This window comes from Pelodiscus sinensis, chromosome 4 (assembly GCF_052426305.1).
Source record: "Pelodiscus sinensis isolate ZL-2025 chromosome 4, ASM5242630v1, whole genome shotgun sequence".
Classification (NCBI taxonomy): Eukaryota; Metazoa; Chordata; order Testudines; family Trionychidae; genus Pelodiscus; species Pelodiscus sinensis.
Genome location: NC_143055.1, coordinates 81,434,800 through 81,461,782, shown reverse-complemented (window position 1 = coordinate 81,461,782; position 26,983 = coordinate 81,434,800). Strand labels below are relative to the sequence as shown.

At 45.7% G+C, this 26,983-nt stretch overlaps 1 protein-coding gene across 1 annotated transcript in view; it reads right to left on the bottom strand.

Annotated features, from left to right (window-relative positions):
* Nucleotides 1–26,983, bottom strand: part of GATB (glutamyl-tRNA amidotransferase subunit B) — an 83,416-nt gene that overhangs the window by 30,358 nt on the left and 26,075 nt on the right. The window contains exons 3-9 of the mRNA XM_006111591.5: nucleotides 25,472–25,585; nucleotides 11,770–11,968; nucleotides 10,668–10,790; nucleotides 6,106–6,219; nucleotides 4,113–4,197; nucleotides 3,220–3,264; nucleotides 1,182–1,371 (exon numbers count right to left, since the gene is read on the bottom strand). Of these exons, the coding sequence (XP_006111653.3) occupies nucleotides 1,182–1,371; nucleotides 3,220–3,264; nucleotides 4,113–4,197; nucleotides 6,106–6,219; nucleotides 10,668–10,790; nucleotides 11,770–11,968; nucleotides 25,472–25,585 (870 nt within the window). The remainder of the gene's footprint in view (nucleotides 1–1,181; nucleotides 1,372–3,219; nucleotides 3,265–4,112; nucleotides 4,198–6,105; nucleotides 6,220–10,667; nucleotides 10,791–11,769; nucleotides 11,969–25,471; nucleotides 25,586–26,983) is intronic.

Here is a 26,983-nt window from a genome sequence, read left to right as displayed (position 1 = left end):
AAATGAGGAAATCTTATGATTCACTGGTAACACGAAACACCAGTAAGGCAAGAACCGTCCTACCCACATTCTTAAGAGATTTCTTGAAAACTTGATTTAAATACTGGACACAGTCATCACTGTTGGATCAATTCAAAAGGGATTTAAAGAGAACAAGGATGCTGCAATTTCATTTCAAGAGACTGGAAGGTCTTTAGATGGATTCTAGAGGTTTCCAGATTTGAAACAACCCTTTCTTTACCATCCAGAACCCCCTCACCAACTTAGGGTGTGTCTAGACTACATGCCTCCGTCGACGGAGGCATGTAGATTAGCCAGATCGGAAGAGGGAAATGAAGCCGCGATTAAAATAATCGCGGCTTCATTTAAATTTAAATGGCTGCCCCGATCTGCCGATCAGCTGTTTGTCGGCAGATCGGGGCAGTCTGGACGCGATGCGCTGACAAAGAAGCCTTTCTTGATCGACACAGGTAAACCTGGTTTCACGAGGCATACCTGTGTCGATCAAGAAAGGCTTCTTTGTCGGCGCATCGCGTCCAGACTGCCCCGATCTGCCGACAAACAGCTGATCGGCAGATCGGGGCAGCCATTTAAATTTAAATGAAGCCGCGATTATTTTAATCGCGGCTTCATTTCCCTCTTCCGATCTGGCTAATCTACATGCCTCCGTCGACGGAGGCATGTAGTCTAGACACACCCTTACTGACTGCATGTTTTGGGCAAAGTTTCACCATGTTAGATGTTGTACATATTTTACCAAAACAATAGTTATTCTTTGTTTTGCTAAGCAAGGACAATGTGGTTGGCTCTGTTCCAGACACCAAGACAAAACAATACCTGTCTGCCAAGATGATTGCGCACCTGTAGACAAGTGCATCAGTCAGCACTGTTAACTAGTCCACTTGTAGAGAGATGAGATCATCATTCATTAGCAATTTGTTACCTCCCAGTTTGTTCAGGAATCGCTTCCCATAGAAACAAACAGCACATGTTATTTCTAAGCCTATTTGAAGGATTTGGCACAGAGCTAACAATTTAAGGATGATGTTAGATACATTTCCAAATTTAAAAATCCACGGCAGCTGACAGCTGGTTAATATAACATTTTACACTCTGTTTTCTCTAAGCACTGAAACTTTGAAGTGTCTCGGTTTAGTTTAGCACTCAATCAATAGACCCACCAATAAGGTGAAACTGTGTTCGGGCAGAATCCCATACTGTTCAACAAGCTTCTCTCTCCTCACACTGGGCATATCAGGAAGCCTCTCCCGAATCCAATCAATATTCACCACTTGCCGATGGTTCACATTAGCAGGCAATGATTTAGTATCATACAGAATCAATGGAGGGAGGTTTGGCTCTGGCATGAACCTGGGGAGAACAAAGAGAGATGTATTTGTGGTTATTTTTAATCAAGACAATTCTCACCATCTCAATAACAAGCCGTAACATTTATGTGAAAAAGTTAATGCTCCTCTAGAAATTGTATTACAAGATTTAACCAAACAAGATACTGAGACTACACCGCTCAGGATAATACTGTTGGGCGGGGGGGGGGGGGGGGGGGAGTGATAATCAGTCCCTGTGCTTTTACATAGCCACTGTTTTCTCTGATTATCTTCTACTGTTTGCCAAACAACCAGCAAAAGAAAAAAATTAATTGACAAAATTTGACATTCGAAATTTTAAGTGGGGGTAGAACCCATCTCTCATCAGTGAGAATGAATTTTGATTCTGACCATCAAGGCAGTGTGGGTGGGAAAGGAGAGAAGTATATTGACAGTAAGCTGCCAGGAATTCTCTGTGCAGGTTACAACCTCTCTCATATTAACCTGAGGTGTCCTGATGAAACCCCACACTGTGTTAAAAGCACAATTATCATGCTCAGCAGGATGTCATAGTAAATAAAACTGAGTGACAACATCAAAGAACAAAGGATCTCAAAGAGAATGCTAATTCAAACCATCAGAAAACCACTGAGATTCAAGTAGCAACCTTATCCTGACATAAGCGAATGATGTACTGATACATCAAAATATTTTTTAAAAAATTGTTTTTGCCTTTGCAAACCTTTGATATGCACCCTTTGAGCCTATTGCATTTAAAAAGAAATCATGTTTAATAAATTGGGTTTAAATTCCGCACTTAGTGTACACAAATATGTTCACAAAATACATAAACAATGAAATATAAAAAATATCATATCATAAGTTTTGTCTGTCTTTAGCTGAAATGGCTTGGACTCTCTTCCTACACGCCTGGCCTGACACTAACATGTAAGGGAATTAATTCATAAAACAGACTCTTCTTTAATCTAATACCCATGCACTCAGAAACAAAGGCCAACCAGGCTATCATATAAACTACCAGCTGACCAAGCACACTAGCTATCAAAAACTGAAACTCCATTCTGTCTAAATAATGGTTACTGCTCTATTTCCACAAATACTACTCTGTAAACTTGGAAAGCTAGGGCAGAATTTTAAGAAGTGTCCTCCCTTGGCTTAGCCTTGCTTTCTCACTGAATTTGATAGTAAAACATCCATTGACTTAAACAGTTACATCAACTCTGTATTTGAAAGTTTGTGTGTGTGTCCATCCATGCGTGAGACTGTTTATTCAAGAACTCTTCCTAACCTGTAAGAGCTAGGACCACCAAATTTGGCATGCAGCTTCTTCTTATCATAACTTGAAACAAGGTCAGGGTTTGGTTGTGCCAGGACACTGGGATGTACCCGAATTGCGATTGTTTCTCATAAAACAGAAAGGGAGGGATCTGCTAGCAGGCACCATTCTACTGTCTAATGCCCACAGGGGGGAAGCAACAGGCCAGAGATGGGAACTAGGACAGCTATAACCTCTTTAGGGAAGCAGGAGGCACAGGTGGCAAAAGGGATAGTTATCTATTATATATTTGAGAGAGTTTCTCTGCTTGTTCGCCTGTTTGTCTGAGAATCTGTCTGTCCTCCAGCGGACAACATGCCCCCCTTCCCCAGCTGTGTCCGCTGCAGCAGCCATGGACAGGCACTTCTCAGCTGGCCCCAAGCTGCTGCCCTGAGGGAGGGCTCTCTCCCCAGGGCAGCCAGCATAGTGAACACCTCATCCCTAGCCCCATCCCAAACCAATTATTAAAATGAAGAAAACCAAAACTTATATGAGTTATGGACCCAAGCAATGTCAGGTAAATCTTCTAGTTTAAAAATAAATAATTGTCATTACCGGTAATCCTGTTTTCCTTCTTTATCTCTCATTGAGATGGTGCACCTAAAATAAGACAACACGCATAAAATACTAAATATAATGGGGTTTACTCTTTTTCCAGAGCATTACTGATACCTGTGCATAACTAGTTTTGTGGCAAATAGCATTACACCATGGAAATAAAGAAAGCTTCATTAAGCTTGTTCAAAGCAAACGTGCATTCAACTCCACCCACTCTGTGGACCAATGCAGAGTTTATAATTTTCTCCCAATATTACAATATTGGACTTCAGTGCTACATATTACTAAACACAAAACCGCAAAAAGTTGAGAGTAGAAGATACCTCTGGTGGTCCTTATGCTAAAGCAGCAAACACACATACAGTCCAATCTTACATTGTTTCACAAGCTAAAAATCCCACTGCACTCCAGTGGAAGTTTTGTCTGACTTGAAATGAGTTTTCCTGGATCCTGGATTTTTAAATCATTTTAATAGTTTGCAACATTCAAGCGAGCAGTTTACATCCCTGGGTAGAAAAGAAACGACCTTGTGTATAGGGTATAGCCCTGGCAGTCATGAAACCAGAGTTCTAGTCCCAGCTTTGCCATTGAACTGCTATGTCACTTCACTTCTCTGTGCCTGTTTCTCCTCCCACTCTTAGCCTGTCTTATCTATTTAAATCATCAACTTGTCAGAGAAGGGACTGGGCCCTAGTACAACGAGCATCAGATGAGGCTTTTAGGTATTACTGTAATACAATTAATGCCTGCGATGGGGACCATGCTCATGAATGGCAATGGAAACAAACAGAAATGGAGAGAGGACATTTTAACTCCAGTGGCAATCTCACCAAGAAGCATTAGAATGCCAAAGCTAATATTTCAAAAGCCTCTCCAAAATCTGACCTTACCCAAGTTTGTCATCAAAGGCTCTGGTTTCATTCATAATAGTTCCTCCATTTCCAAGTTCTTTGATTTGCCTCTGTATTTCATAGTCTGACAAAAAGCAAATAAATTCAGCTGAGTCACTTTTATATCTTCCATTATTGCAATGCATTACATTCTTCACTGCCAGGCATAGCTGAAAAGATTATGTTAATCTTACTGAAGCTAAAAGCAATGTATTAGGGATGGAATTACTGGCAAAATTGACCTCACTCTGGCACTGTTTCTTTGATAAGATAACGAGCCTTGTGGATAAGGGAGAAGCGGTGGATGTCATATACCTAGACTTTAGTAAGGCATTTGATACGGTCTCGCATGATATTCTTATTGATAAACTAGGCAAATATAACTTAGATAGGGCCACGATAAGGTGGGTGCATAATTGGCTGGATAACCGTAGTCAGAGAGTGGTTGTTAACGGTTCTAAATCCTGCTGGAAAGGGATAACAAGTGGAGTTCCTCAAGGGTCTGTTTTGGGACCCATACTGTTCAATATCTTCATCAATGATGTAGATATTGGGATAGACAGTACGCTTATTAAGTTTGCAGATGATACCAAACTGGGTGGGGTTGCGACTTCTTTGGAGGATAGGGACATAATTCAGAATGACCTTAGCAAGTTAGAGAAATGGTCGGAGGTAAACAGGATGAGGTTTAATAAAGAGAAATGCAAAGTGCTCCACTTAGGAAGGAACAATCAGTTCCATAAATACAAGATGGGAAGCGACTGTCTAGGAAGGAGCATGGCGGAAAGGGATCTAGGGGTCATAGTGGACCACAAGTTGAATATGAGTCAACAGTGTGATGCTGTTGCAAAAAAAGCAAATATGATTCTAGGTTGTATCAACAGGTGTGTTGTAAGCAAAACTCGTGAAGTCATTCTGCCGCTCTACTCTGCACTAGTTAGGCCTCAGCTGGAGTACTGTGTCCAGTTCTGGGCGCCACATTTCAAGAAAGATGTGGAGAAATTGGAAAGGGTACAGAGAAGAGCGACAAGAATGATTAAAGGTTTAGAGAACATGACCTATGAAGCCAGGCTTCATGAACTGGGCTTGTTTAGCTTGGAAAAAAGAAGATTAAGGGGGGACATGATAGCGGCTTTCAAATATCTAAAAGGGTGTCACAAGGAGGAAGGAGAAAATTTGTTCCTCTTGGTTTCTGAGGACAGGACAAGGAGTAATGGGCTTAAAGTGCAGCAGGGGAGGTTTAGATTGGACATTAGGAAAAAATTCCTAACTGTCAGGGTGGTCAAATATTGGAATAAATTGCCAAGGGAGGTGGTGGAATCTCCCTCTCTGGAGATATTTAAGAACAGGTTAGATAGACATCTGTCAGGGATGGTGTAGACGGAGCTTGATCCTGCCTTGAGGGCGGGGGGCTGGACTCGATGACCTCTCGAGGTCCCTTCCAGTCCTATGATTCTATGATTCTATGACTGTTGTGTATACATTTGGTTCCTATGAGGAAGTGTGGGGGTTAAGCCTCTCTCACACACACCGCAGCCAGTTCCAGACATTCAAGATTTCAGCTAAATTGTACAGCCAAAGCAGTTTTCTCATCATCACATCAGGGGTTGAATGAAGGCTCTCCATCCCTGCATTTTTTCTTGAATGGATGCGCTTTTTCTTCTTTCCTACCCATACCCACAATGCTGCTCATGCCCTCTGTGCTTCACAAACACCAGGCACCATGCCCGGAGAAAGCAATCTATTTCATCTAAGGACACAGAGTTGCTTTACTGCTAGCATCTATCAAAGAAGGACATGCTAAATACTGAATTATCTAATCCTTTACTCTCCTTGGAGAAAGAGGGCGACTTTCACAATAAAACTGCTAGTCAATGAGGCCAACATACCTACACTGTCCTGTACCGAAACCTATTACCATTTTGTGATACTTGGTTCTGCCAGCAAGAATGAGGATGTACAACATTTCAATAAAGGCACAAATAATACTGACCTATTGCTCTTGCCAGAAATCGTATACTATTGATATTCTTCACTTCGGTCCTTACTCCATAAGCTTCTCCAGGGTGATGCACAGATACATTGGCATCCACTCTCAGCTGACCCTCTATAAAAGGAAACATCATCACTAGAGTAGATGACCTTGGCATACATTAATAAGCTGCATGTTATGTACAGGATGTTTATACTGGACTTCTGTAAAAGATCTGAGGTCAGGAAGAGATCAGCTGCCTCATAACAGCTTCCTGTTTATAGTTCCATTTGAAAGCTCCATCTTCAGTCACTGAATTTTCTGCTAGTGCTACCTTTTGGAATGGAATGACACGATTCCTTTCATCGACAGCTCTATGGTGTAACTGCACGGGTTTAAAACTATACTCCTTAAAAACACACGCTAAAAAAAAAAAAGGTTAGGTCCAGTAAAGAGAGGGAAGACTAGGATGAATCACCTTAAAGAAAAGCAATTTAAAAAAAGCAGGCTGCAAGATTCCAGTTCTTTTATTTTCCTGTTCAGACAAAAGCATGTGAAAACACTTTCTGAAATTACTTTTTGATGGCTGTATGCTGCTCCACCATGAAGCACAAGACTAACAGTGATGCGGGGTAGATTTATTGAAGCATCCTTGGGAATTTAAAGCTCAAGGGCAAATGTCAACAACTTGGGTTTTTTTCCCCTCCCTCAAGGAACTGTAATCTTCTCTCTCAACAAACAAGATTTTGAATCCTCCCTGACTAATCAAGCATAACATATACTGCCAAACTGAATGTTACATAGAGGGCAAACCTGCACTAAGGCAGGGTTGGACTGGAAGCCCCAGGAGATCCTGTCAGACCATTTCATTGATAATTCTGTTTTACTAGATTCCTCCAAAACATCCATCCAAGCAGAGAATTTGTTGAGACCGGTAGGCAAATTAGACAGAAAGGAAAGAAAAACAAAGGCAAAAAATACATTTCTCACATACTGTACACTCAAATCGCTCTTGCAATCAGGGCTGCCAATGGTGGAAAGGACAAAGGGAGCAGTTGCCCTGGGATCCGGAGTCTTAAAAGGGCCCTAGGTTCCAGGCCACTGCTGCTGCAACAGCAACAGTGGCCAGAGCCCCGGGTCCTTTAAATTGCTGCTGAAGCTCTGTACGATATGGAGGTGTGGCATGGTCTGGGTAGTGCTGAGGGCTGGCTGCACCTAGCTCCACCTTGCACCTGAGGCCTCCCCTTTCCAGGGGTAGGGGCCTCAGAGCCAAACCTCCCCCATACACACATTGTCAAGGGCCTGCCAAGTCTGTTGCCAGCTCCGCTTGAAATATTTTACAGAAGAATCTCGTACTCTAGTCTTCCTCCTTATCTAAACTTAAAATGAGTATGCGATAAAGTAAATATTTGATATTTACACAAAAGTACCTCTGAAGACTATGTCAATAGCCCAGTATTAAATCTGTAGAGAGGTGTAGAGCCTTAGAGCTCATTCAGGACAGCAGATTTAAAATTGCAAAAGTGGACCTTGTCCAGTGTGTAAAAGCTCAATGGATGTTATCTTGTTAATCTTCTCTGTATGCATTGAGACTTGATGACTAGGCAAACGAAAGAGCAAGGTATAGAAGCGACCCCAATATTCATTTTAGAGGAGACTTTTCACATTGGATCATACTTGGTGCGAGGAGAAGAGAACACTTTACCAAAAGAAATGTATGTCTACAATTTTATTCTGGCATAACTTTGCTGCTATCTAAGAACTGCGTTTGACTCTACTCTTTCACTGAAATTGGAAGAGATGGGGATTAACCAGACAAAGTCAAAAAAGAACTGTGGCTTGTGTGTTTTAAAAAAAGGCTGTCTCCCTCAAAGCCCAGCTTCATCTCCTATTTGATCACCTTGCAGAGAAGCCATGCTCTTAAACAGTTTGTTGCAAGTGAAGCGACTAATAGAAATATAAAATGAGAGAAAGCAAACCCTCACCTAAAAACAAACAACACTGGTAAGAGAAAAAGCATAGTAAAAACATCTCTCTCAGCACACCTGAATAAAAGGGTTTTGTTTAAAAGCTACATAATGGCAATGAAAAAATATTGCCAGAATGATGGGTCTTTTTTTAAAGGTAGTGTGGGATACCTTAGTGTGATACCAATTTGGTGTCAGGGCTAAATTCATGAAAGACAATGGGGTAAGTGCCCGTCTAGCATAACATCTACATAAGTAGCAGGTTGGGCTGATATGGCATTCAGGTGGTGTGCAAAATGAGGGACACCCCTGTATGCCTGAGTCTCCTCTATCTCTGGTGTAAATCTACTGGGCTGTGTCTAGACTGCATCCCTTTTCCGTAAAAGGGATGCAAATTAGACACATCGCAATTGCAAATGAAGCGGGGATTTAAATCACCCCGCTTCATTTGCATAAACATGGCTGCCGCTTTTTTATGGCTCAGAGCTTTGCCGGAAAAAAGCGCCAGTCTAGACGGGGATCTTTCGGAAAATAAAGCCTTTTCTGAAAGATCCCTTATTCCTCTTTAAAAAAGGAATAAGGGATCTTTTGGAAAAGGCTTTATTTTCCGAAAGATCCCCGTCTAGACTGACGCTTTTTTCTGGCAAAGCTCCGAGCCAGAAAAAAGCGGCAGCCATATTTATACAAATGAAGCGGGGGGGATTTAAATCCCCGCTTAATTTGCAATTGCAATGTGTCTAATTTGCATCCCTTTTATGGAAAAGGAATGCAGTCTAGACTCAGCCCTGGTGTTACAATGGTCTAAAACTAGTGTCAGTGGATCTTGAGGAAGTGGACATTACCTCAGAAAAAGCAGCTAGCTGGAGGGCACAAGATAAAGCAGGACTTCACTATTCTTCTATATGTTACATACCTACATTAGGTATGTAAGCAACTAGTCGATTACCCGATAAGCATAGACTTATTGGGTAGTTGACTCATTACCTGACTAGTCGCTCCCCACAACCCTGCTGCCTCTGTATAAGAGACAGAGGGCGGGGGGAGGGAGGGAGAGGGAAGAGGAGGAGGAGCCAGTGCCTGCAGGAGCTGGCTTAAAAGCCATATCCCTCAGCACCATCTCCATGGGGGAGAGGGTTGCTGGGGAGACAGAGGCACAGTGGTAAATGGCGTGGTGAGGACTGAAGCAGTCAATGCTTACGCCTGTCTGACTGCAGCACCTCTGCCTTTGGAATATAGCAGGAGCCCCACAGGGCTCTTTCTACATTTCAAAGTCAGAAGCAGTGTAGCAGGGATCCCCAGGTGAGGGGGGACTGCTTGAGTCCCCGCTTGCTCCAGGTTCCCCACTGCATCTCCTCTGACTTTTAAATGTAGCTAGAGCCCCGTGGGATTCAAATAGTCCGCACTCGCCCGAAGTTCCCAGCTGCGCCTTTGCCTTTTAAATGTAGTAAGAGCCAGAGGCTCTTACTACATTTAAAAGACAGAGGCACAGCTGGGATAGCGAGAACCCCACCCAACCCCTTACAGACTGATTAGCTGATTAATTGAAATGTAACATCCCTCATGCTGAGAAGCCTGAATAACGATCAATGTCCCTCTGTCTAAACACAGGAAGATACCTGCCCCAAAGAGCTTAATGTCCAAGAACCACTACTACAAATTATGCACTATTTTAAATTAAGCCAGAGCCATTCCCTGACATTCTCAGAGTCATGTTCCACTTTGGGCTGAGCGGGCGAAACTCTGATGTAACTTACTGGGAGTTGCATTTGCTTATCTCAGGGGCTGAATTTGATGTTAAATCACTGAGGGTACATCTAGACTACAGGCTTTTGTCGACAGAGGCTTTGTCAACAGACACTGTCGACAAAGCTTCTGTTGACAAAGAGTGTCTAGACTACATCCAGTTCTGTTGACAAAGCAAGCCACTTTGTCGACATGGGAGTGTAGATGCAAAGGACAGTGTAGATGCAATAATGCCAGAGTTCTGTCGACAAAAGGTGTTATTCCTCATAGAATGAGGTTTTCCACCGTTGACAAAACTGCCAAGTTCTGTTGATGTTATGTCGACAGAACTCGGCAGTAGTGTGGACGCAGGTATAGTTTTGTCGACAAAAGTCCACTTTTGTCGACAAAACCCTGTAGTCCAGACACACCCTGAGTTACACGGGTTCACAGCTGAACATTTGTTTTGTGATCAATTTACATCCAAAATTTAACTTACATAATCAACTATGCTGGGAGAGCCTTCACTCTCAACTATTCATCACTGCTGCAACATTTCCCATCCCCAGTTAAGTACATACAGGGTGAGCTGAGAGGGGCAATAAAGGAGAAATAACAAAAACACTTGGCTACTTCATCCTGCCCTGGTCTATAATGTAAAATTGATGTAGAAGGCAGTATAAAAATCTGCAGAAGGTGGAGGATTCATAAAGACACTTAAAACACAGATGACCTTATACAGGTGCCAAATATTTTAAAAGAAGGAAACAGCATTAAGAAAATGCTAAATGGTAGGCAACTACGGAGCAAAATAACCAGAAGCTGTGAAACTATCCCTGCAAATGCAGAAAATTACAACTAACTGGAGGGAACATACCCTACCCCCTGCTTTACCTGCCATGATTGCCTGGCTGCTCCCAAGTGTTTGAAGAATAAGCTGAAGCTCTCTGACTGCTGCAGCTGCCTCTTCCCCAGAGCTCATATCAGGCTCCATGACAACCTCCATCAGGCCAACACCTGAGAGAGAGAGAGAAACATGAGATTTCCAGCAGTAATCAAGCTTGTGATCTTGACATATTAAAGTGCAACAAGCTAAACACATGAGAGAACTAGGGTTTGTTTAAGAAAAACTATGTTTAATAACTGTCAAAATGGGACTATGTGCAGAATTGTCATATAGATTATTTCTGTTTTCCCCAATATTTTTAACTTAAACACATTGACACCCCCCCCCTTGTGATAACACAGGGAACAGATGGAAACGTTATTCCCCTTTCCTCTGAGAAAGCTCTTATAAACAGGCCACCTGATTTTCCAATTTCATTTTCTCACTACCTTCAGGGAAATTAATGTAACCACAGTTTTCTGAGAACTTTCCAGAATAACATGTAAGCATGGGGCCTACAGGTAAGCACAGTGAGATATGTAACTAAATGTTTCACTTTTCAGCAGTGATGAGTACCTGCAGCCCTCAACTTCACAGGGAGCTGAGGAGGCTGACCATCACTGAATTTATGTATCTAACTACCCATTAAAATATATGAAGTTGTTGGTCAACGTTTGATTTGTACAAATAGAAGTTTTAGAGTTTTATGAGGCAAGTGGCCATCTATTTCTTACTCAAGCACTGACATCCCACTCTGCCTTCTGCACGAACTTTCCTTTTAAACAACACTTACAGCTGCGGGAGTATAAGTGGCTCCTTTGTCCCAGTGAATACCCCTTGACATGTTAAAAGGTCTTATTTGGAAGTTGGCTGACAGCCAGATTTGAGAAACTGAGCCACTAGCCTTCTGACTGGTCAGTGCCATCAGCAAATGGACCAGAAAAGATGAACATTAGGCCAGATATGGATTTTTGTTACACTTAACAGTAGTTTTAAAATGTTTATTGAAAGCAACAAACCAGACTCCATTCCCTTTCCCCAGGATTAGTTTTAAACATTCAGCCCATGCAGAGAAAGAGCAAAGGGGGTAAGAAAGTGATCCAAACCTACCAGCCCTGTTCAAGTCAATGAGAGTCTGGCTCCTTGTGTCATCGTGAAGACTCTTTCCACTGTCTTGTTCCAACTGGATTTGTTTGATCCTCACAGTCCTGGTTACCATCTGGTTCTTTTTCCCCCCTACACAGAAGCTGTATGAAAGACTCCCATTCACAGCCACAGGAAGTCTCTGCTGAGTGATTTGATAGCCAGCCTGCATACAGAATCAGGTCTATGTTCAGAATTGTCACGTTACATGAAAAGCAATTTTAATTCTTGGCCAAAAGTGGACTAGCTCAATTCTGGCTCTAACCCCTCAGCCAGGCCCTTGCCCCCCACATATCAGTCACTCTCACTCTGGCCAGGGCTCTATTGCTGTTGGTGAAAATCAGAAAAGTCTGATTTCCACTAAAATCACCACTTGGTCACTCAGCACCCAGGGATAAAGCAGTGATACTGAGGCCTGTGGCAAGGTAACAGTCAGTCTAGACACCAGAGTGAGGTCTTGCCTAGACCCTTTCATCCCTGCCCCTCTATCAGGCTAGCCCCCTTGCTCTCCCACACTGGTCATAAGCTGTGTGGTCGTGCAGTTCCCATTAAGCCCCACAGAGGGTCCATTAAGTCCCACACATGGGCTCAGAGCTGCAGTGGGGCTTGTCTCTCCCCAAGCCCTGAAGCTACCAGGGACTTGCCCCTTCCCGCTGGCCTCAGCACAGAGATGCCACGGCTGGGGGAAAGGGGTCCCTCCTCGCCAGCTCCATCAGGAGGCCACTGAGGTAAGCCCAAGCACCTATACCCTGCCCTCCCTTGAAAGCTCTGCCTGCCCTGAGCACCCTCCTTCTTCCCAAAGCTCTCATCTGTGGCCCTGCACCAAAGTCCAGTGTACTCCCTCCTGCACACCAGCGCCCAGCCCTGAGCCCCTTCCCAAACCTGGAGAACTCCTCCTACAAACCTCAAACCTCTCATGCCTAGTCCCAACCCAGGGCCTGCACCCCCAGCCAGAGCCCTTACACTCCAACCCTATTCCTAGCCCTGAGTCCCTCAAACCCAGGTCCACCCTACAGCCTGCACCTTCAGCCAGAACCCTCACACTCCTGCATCCCAGGCCAAAGCTCTCTCCCACACTCATAACACCTTGGGTCCCACTCCCACCACATGAATTTTGTTATGTGCAGCAATATGAAGGTGACATGTCGTACATCACCTCCACATCAGGGTGCACATAATGTTGCTCAAAAATCATTCTGCTCAGGGGTGGAAAAAATTAGAGGGAACACTGGAGAAACCTATTGATTCTGGTGAAAACAAAAACAAAACAAAACAAAAACTGGAGAAGAATAGTTTTAATGATTAGCAGGAGAAAGGGGCCTGGCTGGAGAGGGGGCAGCAAGGGCCAAGCTGGGCATATAACTTGGCCTACATAAGCGGCAAAAAGTGAAATATTCAAGTTTTAAGTAGGCTTGGAAGTACAGTACTAAATTTCATTGTATGCACACAAACTGACGAAAAACATTTCTACCACTGATAATAAACATTTCAGATGGGCAAAGAGACAAATGTTGCAGGAGAACTTCTTAGAGTTTAATTTCAGGATATTTCCTTTGTATATTTTGGTTTGAGATGTCATCAATTTGTGTTTTTAACCATTATAAAGTGTTTGCTTTTTGAATCTCAATGGCTAGTCATTAAGTATCTATTGTCTGACACTCCCATAATTTCATGCAGCTGTGAAAGTGTAAATATATAAAAACAAAACAAATGCTTAAAAATAAACACTGATATTATCCATCAAAATGATACAAATAAAAACTGAATTCTGCCAAACTTAGTTTTAAGCACTATAATAAAAATGAGACAATTGACTCTGTTCTATAGGCTCTCTATAATTTACCCACATAGTTTTTCTTGCCTTCTCTGGCTTCGCATTAAAGTGATTTTTAAAAAAAGAAGAAGTTTCAAATGGTGTGTGACAGTAAATAACAAGAATCCTATTTCCCAGCTGAAGCCCCATTTTCAGGAGTAACAATAATCCCATTGTCAAAAGACCCTAAGAGCAGGATTTATTTTATCTGTTCCGTTCAGTTCATTAGCTTAAACTCTGTATCTTATTATAGGGCTCCTGAGAAGACTGCCTTATTACAAAGCGAAGGTTGGGCATTTTACAGTCAGTGCTCATACTATAGATGCCAGTTGCTAGAAGATCCAGAGTACTGTGTGTTTAAAGCTAATAGAATGTGTCAGGTATTTTCTTGACCCAAATTTCCCTGCTTACCAGACTGGAAGATGTTGTAATATAAGCCACTGATAGTGGCAGAACACAAAGGCTACATTCTGCTATCCAAAGGTGCATCTTGCCATCATGCTCTGTTTCGAAACAGATGGACTAATTTTTACTTAGCTTCATTCTTTTCTGTTCAGTTTTTATAAACGAGACTGGATATGGTGAAGCGATCCTCACAAGGAAAGTCTCCACATTCTCTCATGTTGATGCAGAACCACCTACAGTTTAAAAATGACCAACAACTGGGTTTGTGATTTCTTTCTACTTCTTCTTGGTTATGTATAAAGCCCACTTGAAAATCTGGGCTTGGCTTCTTTTGTTTCTTTTTTTTCTGCTGCTTGTTTATAACTTCAGCTCTTGTCCATGGCAAACCATGGGCCAGAGCAGACAAACAACCGCATACAAAGGAATCCAATGCATCAGGGAAGGGCAGACAAATAACCAGTGGCAAATTCCTAAAGTGCGACCAGGAACAGCTAACAGGAGAGTTTGGAGAGGGAATTCACCAGGTAAAAGAGGAGTAAAAACGGGACCCTTGTGGTAAGTGGCTGTCTGGAGTGTGTGTTTGTGTGTGGGGGAGTTATTTGCAGTGTGCTGAGCTTGTGTTTGTCTGTTTGGTTTGTTTGTTTGCTTTGTTTGTTTAAAGGAGCTTCTAAAAGGTTTGAAATCTAGAAGCCTCTGTTAATTGGCTGAGCCTCAGTCAGGGGGAGGGGCTACCAGAGCTATATAAGCCTGTGACTCAGCGACCAGGGAGAGCGCGACCAGGAACAGCTAACAGGAGAGTTTGGAGAGGGAGTTGTGGGAGTTTAGAGGGCACGAGTGACTTCTGACCTTCTTTAAAACATAACTCTTAAAATAATCTATACTCCAGTGGTTTAAAAAGAATCCCAGTTTATACTTAAACTTATTCATTAGAAAAATGGAGACAGAAGCCCAGCAGCAGAGTGCGGGCTATCCTGTTTATTGTGTCGAGTGTAACATGTATGACTACCTGCCCTGTGGGCGGGTGGCGTATGTGTGCACCCGTTGGAAGGAGCTCCTGGCTCTCAGAGACTGAGTTCGGGCTTTGGAGGCCAGGGTGGCTGAACTGGAGGAGCTAAAGGAGGTAGAGAGCTATGTTGATGAGACTTTCCGGGACACTGTAGTACTGTCCCACCTCCAGTCTGAGAGCCCCAGTGCTCTTAAGGAGGATGAGAGTCAAGGGAACAGATTATTCAATGGGAGCAGAGGGAAACCATCCCGTAGTTGGGACCCTCCTCCCAGAGGATGTTGCGGTATCCTCTTGCACTGAGGATACCTCTGAGGGGGAGGGAACGCCAGTTAGGAAGAGGCAGGTGTTAGTAGTGGGTGATTCGATCGTTAGAAACATAGATAGTTGGGTTTGTGATGACCGGGAGAACCGTATGGTCACTTGCCTGCCTGGTGCGAAGGTTGCGGATCTTTCGAGGCATCTAGACAGACTTATGTGTAGTGCTGGGGAGGAGCCGGTGGTTGTGGTACATGTAGGTACCAATGACATAGGGAAGGGTAAGAGAGATGTCCTGGAGGCCAAATTTAGGCTGCTAGGAAAGAGACTGAAATCCAGGACCTCTATGGTGGCATTCTCAGAAATGCTTCCAGTTCCACGCTCAGGGCCAGGTAGGCAGGCGGAGCTTCAGAGTCTCAATGCGTGGATGAGACGATGGTGTAGGGAAGATGGGTTTAGATTTATTAGGAACTGGGGTCACTTTTGGGAGAGGGGGAGCCTATACAGGAAGGATGGGCTCCACCTAAACCAGGGTGGAACCAGACTGCTGGCACTAATCATTAAAAAGGCCGTAGAGCAGTTTTTAAACTAAGAGATGGGGGAAAGCCGATTGGTGCGGAGATGCACGTAAATCGGAGGGAGATTTCTCTTAGAGGAGAATCCATTGATAGAGATTCTCTAAGCTGTAGTCAGAAAGAGAGGAGGGGAGAGGGCAAACCATGGGCCAGAGCAGACAAACAACCGCATACAAAGGAATCCAATGCATCAGGGAAGGGCAGACAAATAACCAGTGGCAAATTTCTAAAGTGCTTGTACACAAATGCTAGGAGTCTGACTAATAAGATGGGTGAACTAGAGTACCTCGTATTAAATGAGAAGATTGACATAATAGGCATCACTGAAACCTGGTGGAATGAGAAAAATCTGTGGGACACAATCATACCGGGATATAAAATATATAGAAAGGATAGAGCAGGCCGGGTGGGTGGCGGAGTGGCACTGTATGTGAAAGATAATGTAGAATCAAATGAAATAAAAATAGTAAGTGAATCAACATGTTCAACAGAATCGTTATAGATAGTAATTCCATGCTCCAATAATAAGAAATTAGCAGTAGAGATATATTACCGACCACCTGACCAGGACAGTGATACTGACATTGAAATGCTGAGGGAGATTAGAGAGGCTACCAAAATAAAGAACTCTATAATAATGGGGGATTTTAATTACCCCCATATTGACTGGATACATGTCACCTCAGGAAGAGAAGGGGAGATAAAATATCTCAATGGCTTAAATGACTGCTTCTTGGAGCAGCTAGTGCAGGAACCTACAAGGGGAGAGGCAATTCTCGATTTAGTCCTGAGTGGAGTGCAGGATCAGGTCCAGGATATAACCGTTACCGGACCGCTTGGGAATAGTGACCATAATATAATAACATTCAACATTCCTGTGGTGGGAAGAACACCTCAGCAGTCCAGCACCCTGGCATTTAATTTCAAAAAGGGGAATTACACAAAAATGAGGAAGTTAGTTAAACAGAAATTAAAAGGCACAGTGACTAGAGCCAAATCCCTGAAAGCTGCATGGAAACTTTTTAAAGACACCATAATAGAGGCCCAACTTAAATGTATATCCCAAATTAAAAAACATAGTAAGAGACCTAAAAAAGAGTCACCGTGGCTTAACCACCATGTAAAAATTAGTCGAAATAATAGTAAAGACTAAAATTGTGAAGCATGTAGAAGAACATAATTTACTGGACAAAAGTCAACATGGTTTCTGTAAAGGGAAATCCTGTCTTACTAATCTGTTAGAGTTCTTTGAAGGGGTTAACAAACATGCGGACAAGGGGGATCCAGTAGATACAGTATACTTGGATTTTCAGAAAGCCTTTGACAAGGTCCCTCACCAAAGGCTCTTGTGTAAATTACATGGCCATGGGATAAGAGGGAAGGTCCTTTCTTGGATTGAGAACTGGTTAAAAGACAAGAAACAAAGGGTAGGAATAAATGGTAAATTTTCAGAGTGGAGAGGGGTAACTAGTGGTGTACCCCAAGGATCAGTCCTGGGACCAATCCTTTTCAACTTATTCATAAATGATCTGGAGAAAGGGGTAAGCAGTGAGGTAGTAAAGTTTGCAGATAATACCAAACTGTTTAGGATAGTCAAGACAGAAGCAGACTGTGAAGAACTTCAAAAAGATCTCCCAAAACTGAGTGACTGGGCAACAAAATGGCAAATGAAGTTTAATGTCGATAAGTGTAAAGTAATGCACATCGGGAAAAATAACCCCAACTATACGTACAGTATGATGGGGGCTAATTTGGCTACAACATATCAGGAAAGAGATCTTGGAGTTATCGTGGACAGTTCTCTGAGAACTTCCACACAGTGTGCAGCGGCGGTCAAAAAGGCAAATAGGATGCTAGGAATTATTAAGAAAGGGATAGAAAATAAGACCCAGAATATCTTACTGCCCCTGTATAAAACTATGGTACGCCCACATCTTGAATACTGTGTACAGATGTGGTCTCCTCACCTCAAAAAAGATATTTTGGCCTTGGAAAGGGTTCAGAAAAGGGCAACTAAAATGATTAGGGGTTTGGAACGGGTCCCATATGAGGAGAGGTTAAAGCGACTGGGACTTTTCAGTTTAGAAAAGAGAGACTGAGGGGGGATATGATAGAGGTCTATAAAATCATGAGTGGTGTAAAGAGGGCCGATAAAGAAAAGTTATTTATTAGTTCTCTAAATAGAAGAACTAGAGGACACCAAATGAAATTAATGGGTAGCAGGTTTAAAACTAATAAAAGAAAGTTCTTCTTCACACTGCGTGTAGTCAACCTGTGGAACTCCTTGCCAGAGGAGGCTGTGAAGGCTAGGACTATAACAGAGTTTAAAGAGAAGCTAGATAATTTCATGGAGGTTCGGTCCATAAAAGGCTATTAGCCAGGGGATAAAATGGTGTCCTTGGCCTCTGTTTGTCAGAGGCTGGAGAGAGATGGCAGGAGACAAATCGCTTGATCACTGTCTTCGGTCCACCCTCTCTGGGGCACCTGGTGCTGGCCATTGTCGGTAGACAGGATACTGGGCTAGATGGACCTTTGGTCTGACCCAGTACGGCCGTTTTTATGTTCTTATGTCAACTTAGGCTGTGTCTACATTGGCAAAATTTTGCACAAAATCTTGCCGCCTGTCTACACTGGCCGTGAGTATTTGCGCAAGAACACTGACATTGTAATGTACGAAATCAGTGCTTCTTGCGCAAATACTCTGACGCTCCCACTCAGGAATAAGCCCTCTTGCGCAAGTGTTCTTGCACAAGAGGCCAGTGTAGACAGGCAGCCAAGACATTTTGCACAAATGCAGTCTAAATGGAAAAAAGCCCTAGTGGCCGCTTAGACACTCCATACCTGCAGGCAGCTCCTAGACTTCCTGGTAACCTGAGACCCTTTAAAGGCAGACGCAGCCTGCAGAGGCCACAAGGCAGAAGACTTTCTGCTGCCTCTGCTGAGAGCTGTGCCACGCGGCTCCTGCCGTTCCCAAAAGCCACCAGAGCAGGATGGCAGCTCCAGGGGGGGAACAGCCACCCGCACCCCCAGCGCAGGAGGCCCCAAGGGGCAGAAAACGGAGGGCCCCATCCTGATCCCTGGGGGAGCTGGAGGCCCTACTGGACCTCTGGGAGGAAGAGAAGGCCCTCCACGACACCCGCTCCTGTCGCCACAATGCAGATATCTTCAACTGCACGGCCCAGGCGCTCTCCCACCAGGGACATCCAGCAAGTCCGGGCTAAGGTGAAAGCTGCGCCTGGGCTATGTCTGGGCCAGGAGCCGACACCTGCCCCCACTACCAGCAGCTCCACCACACCCTGGGCCAGGCACCACCCCAGGGACAGTCCGTCCCTGTGGACACCTGCAGGCACCCCCTGTCACCAGGGCCAGCGAGGCGGGGGAGGAAGAAGAGACTGCCAGCGGGTCGGAGGACGAGGCCAGCACCGCGACCCTCCACGCAGAGGCCCCCTCCGGCAGCCCTGATGTCTCCCATACGTCCTCAGAGGCTGGGGAAGGATCCAACAGTGAGTGTTGCACTTTGCACTCACAAGGGCGGGGGGGGGGAGGGAGCCAGGAGCCCAGAGGGGGGAAAGGGGAAAACGCGTCACTCAGGCTGCGTGAGCTGCACGCTGTGTAGAATTAGCAGTATGCAGCATGTGCAACCACATGCAGCCTGGTGACCAAGCGGGATGTGGCCGTGGCAGGCAGCTGCAGGGCATGCCTGGGACCGTGCTGCTCACACACATCCAGCGGGACCAGGGGGAAGGGTGGATGCCGGCTGGAACCAGCCAGGGCCCAAGGCCAGAGCCCACACCACCGCAAGGGTGCAGCACACAAAACGGCACACTGTCCCATGCCTGGCTGTGAGGCACAGCCAGCTGCTCCTGGGAAAACCGCAGCATCACAGCCCGTGAGCGTGGCCCCCACTGAGCCCCTCGCCTGCTCCCGGTGCCTTGGCTGGCCCTGAAGGAAGTCCCTACTACAGCCACACATGTCCCTGTGCTACGTGTGTGAGGGCTAGCAGGAGGGGGAAGTGCTCGGGCTGGCCCTAGGGCCACCTGAGTTTTGCTGCAAGGATGGTACACTCCCCAGTCACTCTCCTGGTTCCGTCCAGGAAACATCCCATGTGATGGGGATCTGAGAGCCCAGACCACATCTACCAAATGTGTTCCCAGGCACTGTGTGAGGATTCATCTCACTCCCTTGCAAACACCATTGATTAACCCAAAGCCTCACAGCCTCCACTGGCAGGGAATTCCACAGGTTAACACAACACAAGCGCCCTCCCACCCCCTAAGGGGCCAGTACACAGACCGGTGGTTACAATACATGGAGGAGGACCCTACTCCAGGGGCGGTCCTGTATGCAAACATACAACACGGGGCGGAAAGGGGGTAACCGAGTGGGCCCAAGCCACACTGCTATGTGCAGGCCATGGGATGTGGGGACAGTGGCCAGGCTGCCTGACTGACCCATCCTTTCTTCTGTTCCCTGCAGCGGGACCAAGCAGAAGCGGGGGACCCTCCAGCCCTGCGGCAGCGGCAGCACCCCCAGCCGCCCAACCACCAAGGCGATGGGTCTGGCAGAGGGACCAGCTCCTTAGGCATCACATGCAGGCCACTGAACGGGTGGAAGCAGTCATCACACGCCGGGTGGAGGCGGACCTGCAGTGGCGCCAGGAGGCCTGGGGCCCCTTCCAGGCCCAGTGTGCGCGCATGGTGGATGCCATATCCACCCTCACTGTGCACATTGGCCATGCCATTCATTATGGCATGGCCTTTGCCCCATGCACCCGCCATCCCTCCCATAGCAATGCCTCCTGCTCCCGCAATGACCTCTCCTGCTCCTGCCCTTCCTGCCCCCGCAATGGCCGCTCCTGCCCCTGCCCCTCCTCCTCCTACCCCTCTTGCTCCTACCCCTACCTCTCCTGCAATGGCCCCTCCTGCTCCTGCCCGTCCCAATGTGGCCTCACCCCCATGTGCAGGTCCACCCCCGCAGAAGCAGTGACAGGGGCCACCCCTCCCAGCAGTAGCTCCCCCCTCCCAGTTAAGACCCTCCTCCCTCTCCCATCCTACATCTCCCCTCTCCCCATTGTAAATAAAAAGTTCCAACTTTGTGTTAAAAAAAAAAAAACTGTGTTGCTGTTTATTGGGAGGTAAGGGGAGGGAGGGAGATGTAAAGGAAGACAGAGGCGACCCAACTGTGGGGCCTGGGAGAACATGTCTGTCAGGGTCTCTGGATGCGCATCCCATCGTGGTGCACCTGGCAGATGGCAGCTGTGTGGGGCTGTTCGTAGGCCTGGCCCTCGCCTGCCATCCATGCCGGGAGGAAGGCCTCCCTCCTCCACTCCACGAGATTGTGGAGCACACAGCACGCTGCCACTACCTCCGGGACATTCCGCTCACCCATCTCCAGACAGGTGAGCAAACAACGGAACTGGGCTTTCAGATGCTCAAAGGTGCACTCCACTTGGTTGCGGGCCTGGTTGAGGTGGTCGTTGAATCGGGCCCGGTTGTGGTCCGGCCGCCTCGTGTAGGGCCGCATTAGCCAGGGCAGCAGGGGGTAGGCCGCATCCCCCACAACACATGTGGGCATGGGCACATCCCCAACAGGAAATTCCTGCTGGGGGAAGTAAGTGCCCGCCTCCAGCCTGCCAAACAGGCCGGAGTTGCGTAGGATGCGGGCTTCATGTGCCCTGCTGGACCAGCCCGCATAAATGTCCAGGAAGCAGCCATGGTGGTCCATGAGGGCCTGGAGTACAATTAAGAAGTACCCCTTTCTGTTTATAAAATGGGCCGCTCGATGCTCCTGGGCATGGACGGGGATGTGGGTTGCATCCAGGACTCCCGCAGTTGGGGAACCTGAGGGCAGTGAAGCCGGCCAACGTAGCCTCCACGTCGCGCAGGCGGATGACTCTTGGGAGCAAGACGTCATTGATGGCATGAACGACCTGCAGAAGGGTTCAGAGAAACACAGGGGAACATAAAGCAGGGTGAGTGTGCGCTCCCTTGGGCCCCCCCCCCACCCTCGTGATGCCCTCTGTCCTCACACACACACATGCACCAGGGCCCCCTCACCCCACAGGCACCCCCCCTCCAGCAGGCCTGTGCAAGGGAGGGATGGCCCAAACCCCTGGGTGACCCAGTCTGGAGTCTTGCCTGCCCCTGGGCACTCTCCCCCCCTCCCACGCCCCCTGGGACTTACCTGCATGACGACGGCACCGACAGTTGATCTGCCCACCCCGAACTGGTGTGCCACCGATCGGTAGCTATCTAGGGTGGCCAGCTTCCATAGTGCGATGGCGACCCTCTTGTCCATCGGGATGGGTGCCTGCAGCCGGGTGGTGGCTCTCTGGAGCGCAGGGGCGAGCCAGGCACATAGCTCCAGGAACGTCCGTTTTCGCATGCGAAAGTTCTGGAGCCATTGCTAGTCGTCCCATTGCCCCAGAACCAGCCAGTCCCACCAGTCGGTACTGGTATCCAGTCTCCACAATAGCCTCTCCACGCTGGGGTGGGGATGGCACAGGGACGCCATGGCCTCCCTGGTGAGGGAGGCCAGAGCAACCTGCACCTCGAGGTCCTGAACGAGGACTGCAGCAGCTGTAAGCACTCCAAAATGGCCGGAAGGGGCCAGAGCAGGCACATGGCCACCTCCTAGCTCCATGGCACAAGAAAGAAGCTGAGCTACAAAAATCAGCCAAAGGCACTAAAGGCACAAGGCAGTGGTGTCCAAAAAGGCAGAGGGCAACCACAAATGGAACTGCTAAGGCTGTCAGTTCCTGCAAGAGGTCCTATAGCATGCAGCAGGAGAGAAATGGCTGTCCGAGGAGATCCCTTTAAGCATGTGTCTCAAAGGAGCTCGAGCCCCCGGAAAGGGCTGCTGCCCTTTTGCCCTCTTCACAATGGTTCCGGGCTTCTGCTTTTGCGCAAAAGCGGCCCACCAATGTAGGCGCCCTTTTGCGCAAAAGTGCATCGTTCTAACAATGAGTTCTGGACCAGTATAAACGCTCTCTTGCACAAATACTTTTAACGCAAAAACTCTTGCATTACAAGTATTTGCGCAAAATCATGCCAGTGTAGACGTAGCCCTAATGTTTTTATAAAGAAGACTATTGATCATTGCAGAACTAGGAGTGTAGAGACAACCAAGGTAACTATTTAAGCATTTATACATCTTCAATATCACTACAGTATACAAGGTCCAGATCTACAAAGGTACATAGGCGCTTAAACCCCAGACTAAGGTACCTAAGTCCCAGTTTTAAGCTTCACGGCAATCCACCAAACCCTGTTCCATTGCCGCCTAACCTTAGGTGCACTTGGTTTCTAAGGGTACGTCTAGACTACATGCCTCTGTCGCCAGAGGCATGTAGATTAGGCTAACAGGTATAGGAAAATGAAGCGGCGATTTAAATAATCGCGGCTTCATTTAAATTTACAAAGCTGCCGCGCTGAGCCGATCAGCTGTTTGTCGGCTCAGCGCGGTAGTCTGGACGCGCGGGTGTCGACATCAAAGGCATTTGTCGACCACCCAGGTAAACCTCATCCCAGGAGGCATACCTGGGTGGTCGACAAATGCCTTTGATGTCGACACCCGCGCGTCCAGACTACCGCGCTGAGCCGACACACAGCTGATTGGCTCAGCGTGGCATCCATGTAAATTTAAATGAAGTGGCGATTATTTAAATCGCCGCTTCATTTTCTTATACCTGGTAGCCTAATCTACATGCCTCTGGCGACAGAGGCATGTAGTCTAGACGTACCCGAAGTAAAGTTATCTAGGCACCTATGCTGCTGCCTCAGGGTATGCTCAGTGCTGCCTCAATATTAGGCATCCAAATGCCTAACTCCTACTGGACCCAGCACTATCCATGAATCCAGGGAAGACTTTCCTGGAGGGTGCAGTACGGGAGGCGTGCTTAGAGGCTGCCCACCAGATAAAGTCCCATTCAAAAATCAGCCACCACCAGCACCCACTTTACAGCTTTTAGCCTAATGGTTAGAGCATTAATCTGGGATGTGGGAGACCCAAGTATAATTCCTCCCTCTGCTTAAGGGAAAGATAGGATTTGAATGAGAATCTCCTGCCTCTCAAGGGAATGCTCTAACCTCGGAGATATGGGATATTCTGTGAGGCTCCCTCGACCTCCTCTGTTGCAGGTGTTTCATTAATTAATTAATTAATTAAATTTAATAGTAATTGGAGAAAAGGGACTGGATCCTAGGTCTCCCTCCTCTCACATGGGTGCCTTCACCACCAGATTAAAGAGAGAGTCTCAGTGTCACTCCCTGTCTGTCCAAGAGACTCCTTAAGCATCTAAACACCTAACTTACTTTATGGAGCCAGTGCCCCACAAATATGACTGGTTTTACCCTCACAACACCTAGGCAAGCAAGGTAAATAAGCAATATGCTTATTTCACAGATGTGGAACTGAGGCACAGAGATAACTTGCCCAAAGACAAATAGGATGTTTCTAGCAGAGATGGAAATTGAACCCAGATCTCTTGAGTCCTAGCTATGCATTAACCATAATATCTTTCTTTCAAGGGCATCAAATGAGGGGGGAAATGGAATTCTGTATTTTATGTTCTGAAGAAAAAAATCTCAAAAGACTGAACATGCACTTTGGAGCAAAAAAAAAAAAGTATTATAGTTTCAACAGCTGTACATACTGATCTATCTCTTGTCGACATACTTCGTCCACTATAATTCTGTGGACCTGCAAGGACATCTCCAATAAAAACTGGGAATATAAGATTTGATATTTCCAAATTTTCTTTGGTAAAACACAAGCAAGACAAAGTATTCAAGTCTTTTTTATTCAAAAAGAGCAAAGTGAAAGCAAATCCATCGTTTTCCCCTTTACAGGCCACTTTTATGTTCAACACCATACAGAACAAATAAATGGAGGGAAAAGCATATTAAACCAATTGTAAAGTTAGAACTGTGAGTTAGTTAAAATAAAAATAAGATCCTTGAACTCTGCTGTCTGCTGTTAAGAAGGAAAAAACAGACTCTCAACTCATTTCAATATTCCTACTTCACTATGTCAAATGCAGTGAAGTGCAGCTCACTTCCAAAGACAGTTTATTCCAAATACAAAGCAATCCACAGAATCCAAACCTACTAAATGTGCCTTTGTCAGGTGCAGTAAATTCGTTCAAGATCCTCTCAAAGATTATAAGGTTTGAAAAGCAAATGTGATATTTATAGTAGCAAAAACAAACAAAAAAGCCAGATGCTATGAGGTTTATACTGTAGTAATGTGTTTGTTACACATTCATTTTAGAAGAGGGGCTATTATCAGATTGGTTTGCTTTTACCCTAACAGACAATTAGTGCTAATGCTAGGAATTGAGAAAATACAGGCACAGCAGCTCCAGCTCCCAATTCAATTACAAAAGCCCACTGGAATCGTGAAGCCAAGCAAGGATTCAACAATCAGGGCAATCATATCCAATCAGTGAGCACCAGGGTACAGCTATCTATTCATCAGGGCATAGCGCAGCATTCTGTTAGTTTGGGCAGACCACAGATTGAAAACATAAAAAGCCATCTCTTTGCTACCCCAAACCCCACTCCAGACTCATCCTTCTTTATAGCTATAGAGGGACCAAGCATAATGCATACTTACAGGCAGATCTGCATAGAAATAGTGTTTTCTGTCAAACAAGGACTTCTTGTTGATGCTGCAGTTCAGTGCGAGGCCTGTCATCACTGCTGCTTCTACACATCTCCTGTTGAGAACCTAAAGACACATGACATACAATTTCACTCAGATATTCACTATGTAACAAATGCTTCTCCCACACACTGCTTTACTCCGAGCGTATATTCAATGTTGCTTGCCTTCAGCAGGCATTATCTCTGTTGTCTTGCATGGGTAGCTCACATTCATCATCCTTCTGGCAGCAGCTACAAATTTGCAAAGTTGTATATGGAAAATAAAACCCAGCCAGTTGTTTTTGTTGAATGCTGCATGAGAAGCCATGCAGTGTTTTGGACTGCTTCTTTTGCAAACAATCAGTATTTTTGCCATTCCCCAACCTTCAAAGGATGTTTCTACTAAGCAAAGAAAAGCCCACAAGCTGGCCTGTGCTAGCTGACTTGGGCCCCTGGAGCTCAGGCAGTTTCACGGCTATATAGACTTCTGGACTCAGGCTGGAGTCTGGACATATAGGGTGCAAGGGCCTCAGAGGTCAAGCTCCAGTCCAAGCCTAGAAGTCTACACAGCAACAAAACAGCTCTGCAGCCTGAGCATTGTGAGCACAGGCCAGTCTGGCCGGGGGGGTTGGTTTGCTGTGTAGACATGCCCAAAGAGTTAGAGGCAAATCTGAGCAATTGATGACAGAGGTATTTGCCAAATGATTTTTGATCTTTCATAATGGGTGCAACACAGGGGATTTGAGTCAGAGACCAAGGTTCTGTTTCAGCAAAGCACTTAAATATGCTTAATCTCACTGACTTCAATAAGATTTATAAGTGGATTTAAGTGCTTTGCTGCACAGAAATGAATTTACACATATGTATAGATACTTGCTGAATCAAGAGCAGCAGGCTCTAGTCAATTGAACATAACAGCTTATTACACAGATATCAGGATACAACAGGTGAGATAGAGTGGGGAATGTACTACACATGTGAATTTTCATATAATTCTTTCAGTTTCCTCCATGCAGACCTCAATCCTGAGAGATGCTGGATAATATCCACTCCCACAAAGTTCTGCAGAAGGATCAGACATCAGTGAAATAGGTCTCCTTTTTCCTTCCACTAGAAGCAGTCTATTTACTTTTATTGCATTCTAACTCCCAGCAGCCTCATGACTCAGAGCATAACAGAGAAAAAAATTCAGCTCCTATTTGAAATACTGAATATCAGAATGCTTTTTGAAGTTGTTTGCAGTACAACAGCATTCTTGTTGGAGGCAGTTTTAAGTGTGTTAAGTTGTGCATCCTGGACCTTTTTCTTTGAGTATATTCAGTAGTATCTGAGGGCCTAGCAGTAAATAGGAGACTTTTTGGTGTGTTTGATGTGGTTTACTGAATCTCTGAAGGCAGATATGGTGATATGTGTGTTTCTTGTATACAGTTTTCTGTGGGAAGCTGTTTGTGGTGTCCAGGAAGTTCATGTTTGCGCTAAAATG